This window comes from Panthera uncia (genome assembly GCF_023721935.1).
Source record: "Panthera uncia isolate 11264 chromosome C1 unlocalized genomic scaffold, Puncia_PCG_1.0 HiC_scaffold_3, whole genome shotgun sequence".
In the NCBI taxonomy this organism is placed as follows: domain Eukaryota; kingdom Metazoa; phylum Chordata; class Mammalia; order Carnivora; family Felidae; genus Panthera; species Panthera uncia.
In genome coordinates, this window is record NW_026057584.1 from 9416920 (window position 1) to 9432331 (window position 15412).

The 15412-nt window shown below is 43.8% G+C and overlaps 1 protein-coding gene across 2 annotated transcripts in view; it reads left to right on the forward strand.

Moving 5' to 3' along the window:
- The window catches only part of SLC16A14 (solute carrier family 16 member 14), a 33027-nt gene extending 18534 nt beyond the window's left edge, over positions 1 to 14493 (forward strand). For both annotated transcript variants that reach the window (XM_049614765.1, XM_049614764.1), the window contains 2 exons: positions 4054 to 5031; positions 12133 to 14493. In XM_049614765.1, the coding sequence (XP_049470722.1) occupies positions 4054 to 5031; positions 12133 to 12284 (1130 nt within the window). In that variant the 3' untranslated portion in view covers positions 12285 to 14493. The remainder of the gene's footprint in view (positions 1 to 4053; positions 5032 to 12132) is intronic.
- Positions 14494 to 15412: the final 919 nt, after the last annotated feature.

The window sequence follows — 15412 nt, forward strand, 5'->3', positions numbered from 1 at the left end:
CAATGAATAGAGCCAGCACTGGGATTCTGATACTATAGGTGAGGAAATAAACACTCCTGCTGAGATCAAGGAGCCACACTGGGGTCTCCGGGCAGACATATGGGGCCCCTGTAACTTGATGTGCTGGTATTTGGTTATACAGACTAGGACTTGATCCTAAAAACTGGGACTTGAGTTCATTCTCATCATTCAGAGATTTCTAGGACTAGGTTCTTTGTTTAAATGAACTCTATTTCTTGCAGTTAATTGCTTTTTGACCCTCAAATAATATTGTTGCCACATTCATTCATTCCCTTCTTCATTCACTTACATATTCAACAAATATTTCTGGGTCTAAAGAAGTAGAAGGAAAATCAGGAGGCTAATGAAAGAAAGTGTATCTTGAGCACTCTATGGCTCCCACTTTTTATACAGGAAACACCCAAAGAAAGTCCCTGAAAATAAATGTATCCACCTCACCCACAAATACATATCTAACTATACTTAACTAGAAAATCCTGCTAAATCAGTTAGCTTATATATATATATATATATATATACGTAAAACCCTGGGCTGTCATTACAATTTATGTTCGCTATCCTTCTTCATTCCAAAAAGTATTTGAGACAGATTTCTTTGTATCTCTCTCTTTTTCTGAACACCTAAACAATTAAAACCATGTAGGAATATCCTATTAGGCAGAAAAATAATGTCTGTCCGAGCAACCTTATTCAGCAGGGGGAGTCTGGACACATGTCTTCAGTTTACCAGTGCCCCATTTTCTTAGGTCTGTCTCCTGAAGACACGTTTTCCCCTATGCACACTGACCCAGGACCACAGGATTTTCTCTCCCCTTCTGGGCCTCTTTCCTCTACCCTGTTGGTAGGGCTGTAGCCCCTCCTCTGAACTTGAGTGTGGTAGAGAATTGTTCCAGGGCCCTGCCCAGGTCTGAACGTTAGCAGGGCCTTGCTTGACCCTTGGGCTCGAGCCACATATCCCTGTCCTGGGTAAGGCCTGTCCTATAAGCTTATGGAATACCCCTGCCCGTTACCGATGGCAAAGCCACCTTAGGAAAGGGGAGGATGCTGTTAACGGCATGAATAGCATAACAGGGAAATAGATATTTGCAACGTTGGGCCTGGAGGTTTTTTTCCCTCACACATGAGATTGTCTATTATGTACACCGAGGTAGAATTAGGGCTTATGCTTAGGTACTTCCGTTCTCTTCCTATTAATCATTTGATTCTGCTGGTGTTTAGAAATCCATAACCACATTACATTTAGGATGCTAGCTATTGTCAGAAACAAATCCATTTAAAAAAAAATTAAACTTGCTTTGTGCTCTCAGCAAAATCCAGACTATGACAAATTTCACAGGACAAATGACCCAGTTCTCTCAACAAATAAATTTCAAGGAAAAACCAGAGAAATTTCAAGAGGCTTAAAATTCATGCCAACAAATAGCACTGTGTGGGCCTTATTTGGACCCTGGTTAGATAAACAAGTTTTTAAAGAAAATGTAGTCATTTCTGAGACAATTAGAAATTCAAACACTTTCTGGATATGTCATGACAGCAAGAAATTCTTCATTTCGGGGCTGCCTGGGTGGCTCAGTCTGTTGAGCGTCCGACTTTGGCTCAGGTAATGATCTCACGGCTCGTGAGTTTGAGCCCCTCTGTGCTGACAGCTCGGAGCCTGGAGCCTGCTTCCGGTTCTGTGTCTCCCTCTCTCTCTGCCCCTCCCCCACTTGCATTGTCTCTTTCTCAAAAATAAACATTAAAAAAAGGAAAAAAGAAAAAAAGAAATTCTTCATTTTTTTTCAGATTAAGCTGGTTAAAGAATTCTTCTATTTAGAGATTTATACTAAAATATTTGCACACAAAATGATATATGCAGGATTTGCTTTACAGTCAGGGGGAGGAGGAATTGTGTTTATGGACTATTGGATATTTTTCTCTGCCTCTTTGAATGTTAGGATATGACAGATTCTGGGTGTTTTGTTTGTGGACTTAAACATCATAAAGATTAATCTAGAGTTTAGTTCAAAATTAAGGAGAGCCATTTTCTTCCTGCTCATTTCTCACATAATGCAAATTATTATTACCCTCATGGAGGCTTGCAAGGGGGCTTGGGGACCTGTTCCTACTTCTGCTGGGAATCAGTTGGAAGCTAGCTTAATTGTTCTTTTTTTTTTTTTTTTAAGTTTATTTATTTATTTTTGAGAGAGAGAGAGAGAGCGAGCATGAGCAGGGGAGGGACAGAGAGAGAGTCCCAAGCAGGCTCCATGCTGTCAGCACAGAGCCTGACATGGAGCTCTCTCCCACGAACTGTGAGATCAGGACCTGAGCCAAGATCAAGACGCTCGACCGACTGAGCCACCCACGCGCCCCAGCTTGTTTTTAAAACAAGGGTGTCCACCTGAAGACCGTTGAAGACCATTGCCTTCTGACAGTTGCTATAAATATCACTGCTCTCAGGTAAATAAAGGGGGCAGGTGGCTTCTTGAGGCTGGTTTTAGAAACTCAGGCTGAAGCAGGGGTGCCTGGGTGGCTCAGTCGGTTGAGCATCTGACCCTTGATTTGGGCTCAGGTCATGATCCCAGGGTCGTGGGATTGAGCCCCACGTCAAGCCCTGCTCCGAGCGGGGAGGCCGCTTGAGAATCTCCCTCTCTCTCTGCCCCTCCCCGGCTCACTCTTTCTCTTTCTCCCTCAAAAAAAAAAGGGGGGGGGCGGATGGGGGAGGCAACACCACAGCTAATTTCCAGGTTATTGTGAAAACCAAATCAAATAAAGCCTATAAAGCAACTGGCCCACTATTGGCTCTCAGTTAATGGTAGTTCGTATTGTATTTGCGTACATGACTGCTCTGGTCTTCTTTTAAGTTCAGGTAATTCTGAAACTATTAGACGACGCTGAACTAAGGAGACTTCAGCTCTGGGGAGCGACATCTGCCAAAGTCTCTTTCGTACTATCATGCCGCCATTCTCATGTCAGGACGTCTTAAGCATTATGGCGCATTAGCCCCATATATGGCACCCCGTGGTCATTGAAGTGGCTTTTGTGGTTTCCGCTGCACCTATAAGTTAAGAATGCAAACCACCACCTCCTGGCCAGCATTTTGTTTCATTTCATTTCATTTTTTAAAATCAAATTCACTTTTTAGAGCCGTTTTAGGTTTGTAGCAAGAGCGAGTAGAAAGCCCAGTGCTCTTATCCCCCCGCCCCCAACACACACAGTCTCCCCCACCAGCATTTTAATTTGGTCAATGGAAACACAAACTGTTCCAGTTTTCTGAGAAAGATAGCAGTAAAAATCAGAGATACAAGTAAGTATTCTGTGGTTCTCACGTCCGGTAGCTGGGTGTATTTATGGGTACATTCCTTTTATTCTTCCTATACATTTGTGAACAAATGGACCCATTTCTGAGGCTTCTCCAAATTGCCTGGAATTGCTCTGCGGCCGCTGGTACATAAATACTTTCCCGGGTACTTAGTGCAATTAGCGCTGACAGCAGGGTCCTTGGCATCCATTTATTTGTTCAGTCACCCATCTTTTCATGCCTGCGTCCGTTCGGATCTTCTGATGTGAGCATGCTGGCTTACTTCATTATTGGAGTAAGCTGTGCTGCAAAGCCTCATAGGGAAATGAGGGACTAGAAACTTCCACGGATGACCCGCTCCGGGCTTACCCACTGAGCTTCTTTGTTACGAACATTATTCTTTCTTTGTGTAAAAAAAAATAGCATAGCGGGGCGCCCGGGTGCCTCAGTCGGTTAAGCGCCCGACTTCGGCTCAGGTCACGATCTTGCGGTTTGCGAGTTCAAGCCCCGTGTCGGGCTCTGTGCTGACAGCTCGGAGCCTGGAGCCTGCTTCGGATTCTGTGTCTCCCTCTCTCTCTGCCCCTCCCCTGCTCACACTCTGTCTCTGTCTCTCTCCAAAATAAATAAACATTAAAAAAAAAAAGAAAAAAGTAAAACCGAATAGTATAGAGACTATGATAATGAAATGCTGCAAGGTCTGGAGACGGTCACTTACGTGGCGCTGTGTGCTTTTTCTCCCCATCCAACCCGCGCAGGCTTTGGAAGCGGGATGGCCTACCTGCCGGCTGTGGTCATGGTGGGAAGGTACTTTCAGAAGAGACGCGCCCTTGCCCAGGGCCTCAGCACCACCGGGACGGGGTTTGGCACCTTCCTCATGACGGTTTTGCTCAAGTACCTGTGCGCGGAGTACGGTTGGCGGAACGCGATGTTCATCCAAGGCGCTGTGTCCTTGAACTTGTGTGTTTGCGGGGCGCTCATGAGGCCCCTCTCTCCTGGGAAGGAGCTCAACGACGACGGTGGAGGGAAGGATCCACAGGTGGTCCCGGCTCAGTCCCCTGGATCCAAGTCAAGCGGACAGTTGGACGGAGCAGAAGAGAAGGGTGGCGGGCCCAGGAACGAGGAGACCCTCGGGGACCTCCCCGCCCAGGCGGGCCAAGAGAAGGCAGGGCACGGCCAGAACATGGGCGCCTTTCGGGTCCTGAAGACGGCGAGCCAGCTGACCAGGAGAGTCAAGAAGGGCTTCCGAGCCTGGTACTCGGGCTATTTTGGAGCAGCCTCGCTCTTCACTAATCGGATGTTTGTCGCCTTCGTTTTCTGGGCTCTGTTTGCCTACAGCAGCTTTGTCATCCCCTTCATCCACCTCCCAGAAATAGTCAATTTGTATAATTTATCCGAGCAAAACGATGTTTTCCCTCTGACCTCAATTATAGCAATAGTGCATATCTTTGCAAAAGTGATCCTGGGCGTTGTGGCCGACTTACCTTGCATCAGCGTCTGGAATGTCTTCCTGATGGCCAACTTCACCCTCGTCCTCAGTATTTTCATCCTGCCGCTGGTGCACACGTACGCCGGCCTGGCGGTCATCTGCGCCCTGATAGGGTTTTCCAGTGGTTATTTCTCCCTGATGCCCGTAGTGACTGAAGACTTGGTTGGGATCGAGCACCTGGCCAACGCCTACGGCATCATCATCTGTGCCAATGGCATTTCCGCGCTGCTCGGGCCACCGTTTGCAGGTAAACCATGAGAGGTTTTAAGAGCTTCGAGCACATGTAGAGAGCTGGGTGTGTTCTCATTTGTGTTTTGAAGTCCAAGAAAGAAGTTCCCGTTTGTGCACGTGCGTCTTTTTCTTCCCGTTCTGGGCCCCCCAGCTTCTCATTTGTAAACGTTAGCAAGGTAGCGGTCCTTCTTTCAGGTAGAATGAGATGAACTTTTGATCCGTATCCGCAAGATAAGCGGCCGGGCTAGTAAAGTTAAGTGGGCAGTGGAATCGCGCAGAAGCCCTACCCCATCTGGAGGAGGCAGCCTCCGCCCACCTCCAGCTGATCACGGTCACCAAGAAATTTGGAAAACTGTTGCCAGATCCTCTATCGTTAGTGTTGTTGCTGCCGCTGCTGTTTCCAAAGGAAAACTAGGACTTGAGCTCTTAGGTGACGTTTCCAGATTTGTCTTAATTAAATTTAACAATTTTTTTTTTGAGAGAGAGAGAGAGCATGAGCAGGGGAGAGGTGGAGAGAGAGAGAGAGAGAGAGAGAGAGAGAGAGAGAATCCCAAGCAGGCTCCGTGCCCAGTGTGGAGCCCGACGCCAGGTTCCATCTCACAACCGTGAGACCATGACCTGAGTCGAAATCGAGAGTTGGACGCTTAACCAACAGAGCCACCCAGACACCCCTATTTTATTTTAATTGAAGTATCGCTGACACACAACATTATATTAGTTTCGGGTGTATGACATAGTGCTTCCACAATTAGGTTCATTATGGGCTGCTCATCATGGTAAGCGTCATTATCGTGACATTTCCGGATGTTTAAGATACTGCGCGTAGGTCCCATGGGACACACCAAGGAGCTGGGTCTAGCCTGGTAGCAGTTTCTTGTCGCTGCTCTGATAACTGCCACGGACTTACGGGGTTAAAACATTACAGACTTACTACCTTATAGCTGTAGGGGTCAGAAGGCTAAATTGGATCCCAGCGGGCTACAGGCAAGGTGGCCGCGGAACCACCTTCTTTCTGGAAGCTGCGTGGAGGCACCCATTTTTTTCCCCCGTGGCAGCTTCTGGAGACTGCCTGCAGTTGTGGTTCTTAGCCCCTTCCTGCACCTTCTAAGCCGGCGACGCAGCTTCTCATCTTCCTCTGATTCTGACTCTCCTGCTTCCTTCCTTCACTTGGGTTGCATCAGCTCTGCTGGACAGTCCAGGATAATCCCCGTCGCGAGATCCTTAACTCAATCCCATCTGCCAAGTCTCTTTTGCCACGTAAGGTAACATTCACGGGTTCCAGGGACTAGGACGTGAGCAGCTGGGGAGACTTGGGGCATTCTGCCCGCCAGAGGCCCAGAGGCCACCAGTTGACAACATCCGGGGCCAGCTCTCTCCCACGTGTTCACCTGAGTTCAGTGAGGAACTTGCTTCCTGCAGTGGGTGTACCAGAAATCACGGGTACTCAGGAGTCCTAGGGCAGCCGGGGATCTCTCCGAACCTGTTGTTTGTGGAAAACGTATCAGCAGGTAGACTCAGCCCCCAAGAGGCCAGGTACTGGGCGAAGGTGACGAAGTCAACTCTCTGTCCAAAGAATTGGAGGCAGGAGCCCACATAGTGTGGCAGGGGCTGGGGCCAGACAACAACACATAGGTGCCACCTAGAGGTGGCTGACAGGGCTGCGAGGTCAGGGCCGGTAGCTGTCGTCAAAGCTGCCAGAGCTTTTGTGCAGTGATTTCAACTGACTTGGTAGAGCCTCACCCATTCGGGTGCCCCCACCCCCTGCTTGCCTGGCCCCTCCTGGCCCTTTATTCTCATATCCTCTGCAGGAATACCTCTACCAAAGAACCCCATGGCTGCAGGACAAAGCCCTCCCCACCCTTTCCTTCCTAGTCTCTCTAGGGATCATACAGTCATATCCTATCCTACGACCCCACTGGCAGAAGGCTTGTGTCAACACATTCATTTTTAAGTCCCCCACAGAATGTGAAATTCAAGAAATCATGGATTTTTGCCTAGACAGCTGATAGCACTGGCTGGTAAAGGTTTAAGACCCAAGACTCAGTTTAGGAAACCTACCGGCTACATGGGGGGCTGCTCCCGTTCTCTGTCCATACACAGACACGCGGGTGCAGCATTTCTAGGTAACAGTGATTAACAGGCAGTGTAGCAAACCAAACTGGTAGCTGAAAAGCTAGAACTTGCTCAGGGATCTCATGCAGAATTTCCTCTCAGGGATGCAGTTGGCTGTAAGAGAGCACCCCACCAATGGTAGCTTAAACAGAGATTTAGTTGTGTCGCATAATCAGAAATCTGTAACTCAGAGATACTGGATGGTATAGGGACAGCGTCTCCAAGATCCTTCTGGCCTTTTCCTTATGCTAATTGCCTCATGGCCGCACAATGACAGCTGCAGCTCCAGCCCCTACATCTTCATTTATAATAAGGAGGAGGATGGGAAGAAAGGCTCGGTTTCAGCAGACTTCCATTTCCATCTGACCGGCCAGAACTGTGTCACACAGCCAGTCCAAGCTTCGAGGGAACTGCATTTTGCTTTCTAGCCTCTGTAGTAGAGGAAGGAAAGGAGAAAAGAATTGAGGTTGGGGGTTGGATCAGGCAACCAATGATACTTCCTAGAGATGTTAAACCGAAATATCCATTAAAGGGATGGGGATATTATCAGTGGCTCACCCACTCTCTTGTTGAAAGTTCTTCAGATATATTGTATTTGGAAATGGAATCTGTCGTTGACGGTTCTTTTCATGATCCAGGTGTACTTTCTGCTTCTTTTTTTTTTTATTATTTAAACAAAAATTTTTTTTTTACATTTATTTATTTTTGAGAGACAGAGCACAAGCGGGATAGGGGCAGAGAGAGAGCGAGACACAGAATCCGAAGCAGGCTCCGGGCTCCGAGCTGTCACCCCAGAGCCCGACATGGGGCTCGAACCCACGAACGGCGAGATCATGACCTGAGCCAAAGTCGGACGCTTAGCCGACTGAGCCACCCGGGTGCCCCACGTACTTTCTGCTTCTAATGGTCAGTCTGGGGTTATTTTTATACTGATCCGCCAGATTTCAGTAGCAACACAACACAGCTGTGAGGTGTGGCACATGCAATTCATGATCAACGTTAACTAAAGCACCAAAGTTGGCCAGCATACTTTCTTTATCCCATTCTCATGGTCATGTCCTTCTCACTGATTTGCATTCCAGGGCACTTTTTGGAGTGGAATAGAAAGAAATTAGAACCAGAGCAGGGAGTTATACCCAACCCTCAAATCGTCATGTGTTATCTCTGCCTGCTTCAAGGTTCCCACCACGGATGGTAAAAACCGCTGCATTAATGATTAAGAATCATCTATGAATGGATGTCAAAGGCTGTCCTGGGGACTGTAAAATCAATGTTCTGCTGTGTGTCTCTAGGCCACCAACTGAAGGGGATTTTCTTTCTTTTTGTTTGTTTCTTCATCTTGCACCAAACTCATGCACTAAGGAATGCTGACAACATCATTGGCTAATTGCACTGTGTTTATTTAATCCATTAACTTTCCAGGCCAAGGAGCCAACATCGCAATGGGATGGAAGCCTAGTCTTCTGTGTATCATAGTTCAGAAGCGACTGGCAATATGAGTAACCAAATTACCACATGAAATTCTTGCTAGAAATTCAAGGTGGGCTAGAAATTATTACTGAGCTTGGTTTGCTACAGGAAACATTATTGTTCACATTACTTTTTTCTCTTTTAGTGGGTTCAGAAATGAATATGTTTCCCATTTGCCAAAGTGATTTCTACTGGCATTAAAAAATCTGGTACCACTTAGTAGCAGGTTAGACAATCACACAGTTCCATTTAGGAGAAAAATATACAATAAGATATTGAACAGACATTTCAGCCCTGGCATTTAGCAACATGAACTTTTTGATCTCATTCATTTCTAGCGTTGTTGGGCATTCAGTTCATCTCTTTGAAAGATGTAATAATAGTAGATACTTTTCTAGAAGTTTCCAATGTAAAATATAGCAAAACGTGGCCATCAGATTTGACTAAGAATCTGCACACACATACGTCCTCTGTTTGCCTAAAATATAGCAATTAACAGTGTTTTTCATCAAAAGCTGGGAACACCTATTTAATAAATAAGAAAAACATCTATCATTCCTCATTTGACAGACTCCAGTGAACAGTGAATGCAATTTAATAGGGAACCGGACTTTACCTGGAAGCTGTTGATTTGAATTGGCTGAATCAAGGTTGCCGAAGATGCCAGTCTCCAAACCGAGGAACCGAGATCAGACCTGTAGGGAGAGGTGGTGAAGGATGGATGAGGTGGGCAGCTTGTCAGAAACATCGTTTCTCTGCAGGGTTACGTCCCTGCGTGTTGAGGATCAAGGCACGTGGCAAAGCCCTGTCTCTCCTGACCTGCTTTGCATCTGACGCAGGGATGGATTAAATTCAAAGTGGCAGAAATGTTAAAACCAGCGCCAAAGAGAAACCGCAGGAGCCAGGGTCATTTAAAAATAAATCCTAAAGGTTGGGGCTCCCAGGTGGCTCAGTGGGTTAAGTGTCCAACTCTTGATTTCAGCTCAGGCCATGATCTTACAGTTCGTGGGTTCGAGCCCCTGCATCAGGCTTTGTGCTGACAGTGCGGAGCCTGCTTGGGATTCTCTCTCTCTCCCTCTTTCTCTCTGCCCCTCCGCTGCTTGCATGCATGTGCATGCGCTGGCTCGCTCTCTCTCAAAAGATAATTAAATAAATAAATAAGAAACTATAAAAACTTGAGTGTGGCTTGTGCTCGTGGTTAAGCTTGGGGCTACAGGGGAGCTAGGGGCCACATCACAGAGCCCTGGGAACTTATTTCAACCCCTTCAAACAAAAAAGTAAAGGAAGTAAATAGTCTGATCTGCATACAAATTGATTTTCCAATCAGTTAAGATCTCGTCCTGTTTCTGAGACCCATGTTCAGCAGCAGGGATGGGTCACCTCGTTCCAGCTGTCAGGCATTGGTCATTCTTTCTACCCTGTCACTCGGTCATATGAAAAGCACAGATTTACCCATTGAAATGACATGGTCACCATTCATAGGGGATGAGTGGAGTATGGGAACCTCATTTATGTTTTTACCGATTGTTTTTAACTGTAGCTTGTAGATGGTCCTGTCACATACTCCGTTTGTAGGGACAGGGTACGGCGTTATCTGCAAGCAGGCCCTTCATAGGTCACAGTGGCACACAGGTGTCAGGCGGTAACACAGAGCCAAGTTGGGTGCGGTCTCATTCACCTGTCCGTGTCAGAGTCCCTTCTGATTCCGTTGGAAGTCTCGTCTGTCTCTGGGGTATATGTTCAGTCTTCCCTTGTTCCTCTTGTCTCGGATCAGAAATTAAGAAAACCTGAGAGCATTTTACTAAGCTACATCTCAAGAGCCCGGTATTTTCTTCTTTCGTGTGTTTATATCAAAGAACAAACTCAAAAAAGTTGGTTAACTTGTAAAGTATATCGGAGCCCACGCTTTTGAGTGGTTACAATGTATCAATGTTTCATGCTGTGAAGTGTTTGCTTTCCTTATGACTACACAGGAGATACCATGAATGAAGAGATAAAGACAAGAGCCAGGAAGTCAGAAGCACTGCTTGTCGTAGCACTGCTTGTCGTATTGAGCAGTTGCTTTTGTGTAGCTATTTGTGGGTGGGAGAAGGTTTAGTTGCGTTTATGCATTCATTTGCCAGATAGTTTTGAAAAGATAGCTTTGAAAGGTGGTCACGAAGTACACCCTTTCATCATTAAATCATTTCTATCTTCCTTATGTCTTTGCTAATGTACGTGTGCGTCTGAAAAAAAAAGTGAATGTTCAAAATTTACGTTTTTACCATAAATGAAATTCTTGTGGATGGTTTAATCCTCTTAGCTTGCATGGTTTGCATGTCATGGGACCATGACGTGTGACTGATTCTTAGATTTAATCACTGGGGTGTAACTGTGTTTCCTAGTTTCTGAGACCTTTTTTTTTTTTCTTCCACATTTTAACATTTCTGAAATTGGAATACATTTTACAAAGCCCTGGGACATTGGGTCATATTTCAACTGACAAGGATATTTCTTTCTTGTTGCTACATAAGATAATGATGCATCATGCAATTCATGGTGTCTTAGAATCCATGAACTATAATAGCATTTTACAGAGTGCCTAGTATGATGAGCGTATGAAAGCTTTAGATTATAATATTAAAGTATGATTTCTTAAAAACTGAAAATCTAGTCACATATATATATACACACACATATATATATACACACACATATATATTATACATATATATACACATATATACACACATATATATATTATATAACATAGTTATATAATATATATATTAAAGTTTTATAGCTGTAAGTATGAATTTATAAAACATGGAAACTTGTATTCCTTATAGAATAGATGTTTACTCTCAAACACTCCACAGTGAATGAAGGTTCAAATGTCTCAGCCTTTTTTGATATACACCAGAAACTCCTTCAGAAGGGTTTTGAAAGTTTGAGAAAAGAGTGGTGGTTATATTTGTGAAAAAAAGAAAATCATTGGGTTCACTTTTCAACTGCTGGCTTTGTGCCAGCCTGAGAGAGCCTGAGAGCTGCACATCACATCCTCCCAAGGGTCAGCCAGCCACTGTTTCCAGGCCTTGAGTACTTTGTAAGGTGCCCTAGCAGCTTAGAGAAAAATGCCTGCCGTTCCCCGGCACCGAGAACTCTGGCTTGTGTAGCCTGGGCTTAAAAATAGCTAAATGAAGGGCACCTGGGTGACTCAGTCGGTGAAGTGTCCGATTTCTGCTTGGGTCATGATTTCACGGCTTGTGGGTTCGAGCCCCACGTCGGGCTCTGTGCTGACAGCTCAGAGCCTGGAACCTGCTTCAGATTCTGTGTCTCCCTCTTTCTCTGCCCCTCCCCTGTTCATGCTCTCTCTCTCTCTCTCTCAAAAATAAACATTCAAAAAAAAATCTTTAAAAAATGGCTAAATGAAATGTTTGGGGTATTACATGACCTATAACTAAATCCTTATAGAAATATTTATAGGAGCAGTAATTGTGTTCTTGACTTTCATCAGCTATGTTACACTGAATATATTCTTTTTTTGGTTTTGCAGGTTGGATCTATGACATCACAGAAAAATACGATTTTTCCTTCTATATATGTGGCTTACTCTACATGGTAGGAATACTCTTTTTACTTATTCAACCGTGTATTCAAATTATCGAACAATCCAGAAAAAAATACATGGATGGCACACGTGTTTAGTGTCATGTTATGTTGCCCGTAAGATTTCTCTGTGGTACCCACGCCTACCTCACATGATTGCTGTGAGGAGCCTGTGACATTGTGGGGAAGGGCTTTGGATGGTAACTGGCACTGTCATTTGTAAATGCCATAGTCGTGACTTCGTTCTAAAGCAGCACTGCCTTTCCGTTTGGGGAGAAGCAATGCTGGGAGGTATTAAAGCCTGCATATGTCTTAGAGAAGACAATGTCCTTCGAAGACACCCTATTAAATAGTCTGTAGAAATGCCCTTACAAAAACTATTCTCTCTCATCATCCCCTGGGACTAAGGTTTTAGCTACAGCTTTTGAAACAAACATGGGGAATAAAATCTTTTCAACTCAACTACTCTTTGTAAGGTGGAAATTAACCAAATGCTCTTGGAAAGCTTACAGAGGACTGGGTTTCAAGCACAAGAGTATAACTAGGTTTCAGAACTTGTTACAGGGAGCTGTTGATCTACTAGTGAAAAGCAGGCTCTAATTTCAAAAGTAATACCTTTAGTACAATCAGAGAAACACAGTTTATATTTTTATGAAAGAATCCTGCAGCTGGGGAGTACGGTTTCTAAATCTTCCTCTAAGAAAATCATCTGCCGTCAATCCTAATTCAATATCTAGCTATAAACTGAACCTTAAGACAAAACGTAGATAAATAATAATGATTTCCTTAGTGAGAGGTCGTATTTGTCACACAAACATTGAATCAAGGGCTATGATTCAAGCACTTTTATTCATATCATTGGCCTCTTCGTTTTGGGGGCATGATCTGGGGTTTATAAAAAAAAAATTTCTGGATTTCTCCCACCCAATAAATCAAGCAGAGAAGTAATTGCTGGCTGGTATCTAAAGCTGGCAGTTAATCATTTTTAAAGTGTGTTACTAATCCAAAATGTGAGACTATCAAATTGTGAGGTTCATAAACAGAATTCCCTTAGTCTAGATGTCTGTGCACCCGACAATGGAGTAGTGCTAACCAGTAGCCCTTCTCCAGAGTCTCTTGTTAGGGAGACAGTTCATTTGCCTGAGCTCGTCGAGGTTCCAAAAATAGTTCTCTTGACTGATTTCGTGCACAAAAGATAACTGTGGTCCATGACATCAAATAATGCTCTTCCTTTATCTGAGATGTTTATTTTTCTAAGCCAGAACAGTTTTCGGACTACAGAATGTTCTTCCCAGATTTTGAAATTTCTGGCCGCCTTATTTGTTTACACATATTTTAGAACCGTGTAAATTTCTACTTACAATTTGCTCCTCACACACGTAAAAATCCTTTAATATCATTGCCCAATGTCTTGGGTCAAATTTATCTAAAGTGAGCACAGGCCATTCTGTTATCCTTGGTAATTAGAAGCAGGGACAGTACTAACAATTGGAATCACAGAATGTTACCCCAAGTTTCGTTTTAGCCAATAGTTTCAGGTTTTTCCTCCACCAAACGCTTCAGAGCTGTTGACAAGGGATTACGGGGACAAATTTCCTTTTTGCTTTGTCTCCATTATTTCCTGTTCCGATGTCTCGTGGGAGGAGTTGTGTGATTAAAGGGACCACCAAAATCACAATAATAATAAAAGGCAGCTAATGGAAAGGAGAAACAAAAGCATAGTTAGTATGCACACTCAATATTACCTCTAATGACTCAAGAATCGCCTGTAAATTGTTATAGATAATAAATTGCATGCATACTTCATTTGGTTCAACACAACGACCTATTTGTTATCATTACAGCTTTGGCTGCTGTTTAAGAATCCAGCTGTCTATTTTGATAAAGGTATTCTTAAATCCTGAGGCAATGCTCTATCTCTCTATATGTATTTACTGTAATATCAGATAACTAGATTGAGAAAAAAAAAACAAAACTTGTTTTAAAACTGACTACAAGCCTTCCATTACTTTCATGTTCGGACAACACCAAATTAACAAGAGGCGGTGTTCAGTATTTTGAATGGTGCTATAAACCATGCATTTTGATGTTCACACTGCTGGCTGTGCATCATAAACATGAACTTTTTATCCAGTTCTCCGGCTTTTGTTACACCCGAGTTAGACCCGCTGAGGTGCAGTTCATACAGCTGTTCGTTGACTTTCTGCATTTGTGGAAGGGTGATTTCTACCAAATCAGAAGTTCCCATTTTACAAAAACAGTAAAACCTGCTTGTAGCATTCATGTGGACAACAGAATAAAAGAGAATGCCATGAAGAATTACAGCAAACATATTAACACTTCCTGTTTAAACTATGTTATTATTCACAGTTGACAATATTATAAATGGTTCATTGTATATTTATACCACGTGCTTTATAGTGTTCCCCCCCACACACACACATATCCAAGCGACTTTTATTTACATAAGATGAAATAAATTTTGTCCTCTTTAAAGATGGTCATTGTGTTTTTATGTAAAATCTCTATTGTCTTGGCTTTAGCAGGGTAAAGTCCTAAAATGTAACTGATGACCATCTCTTTTGGTTCTTTCCCCTGGAACAGTTTTTTCTCTAGATGTGGTCATAGAACCACCTGGAGAGAATCACATAAGGTGGTCGTTGGAAATGCCAAGCCCATGGGGTGCCTGGGTGGCTCAGTTGGTTGAGCTTCTGACTTCGGCTCAGGTCATGATCTCGCGGTCTGTGAGTTCGAGCCCTGCGTCGGGCTCTGTGCTGACAGCTCAGAGCCTGGAGCCTGCTTCTGAATCTGTGTCTCCCTCTCTCTCTCTGCCCCTCCCTCGCTTATGCTCTCTCTCTCTGCCAAGAATAAATAAAACATTAAAAAAAAAAAAAAAGAAATGCCAGGCGCAGCTATTAAATCTGAAATGTATATGCCTTTTAATCTAGCAATTGCATTTCTAAAAACTTTTCCTACAAATGAACAAAGACTTTTGAGTTGTTGTTTGTTATAGAAAAGACTGGAAACAATTTGAATGTCCATCAATAGGGAACTGTAAAATAAAGTGTGGTATTTATGCAACTATTTTTTTTAAAAAGCCCCATCTATAAAATTAGAAAACCTTATGCAAGATATATTGCTAACAGAAAAAGGCGAGATAAAATATGTTTAATGTGCTCCCAATTATGTTTTTGTTAATACCAAATAAACATTATTCATATGGCTTG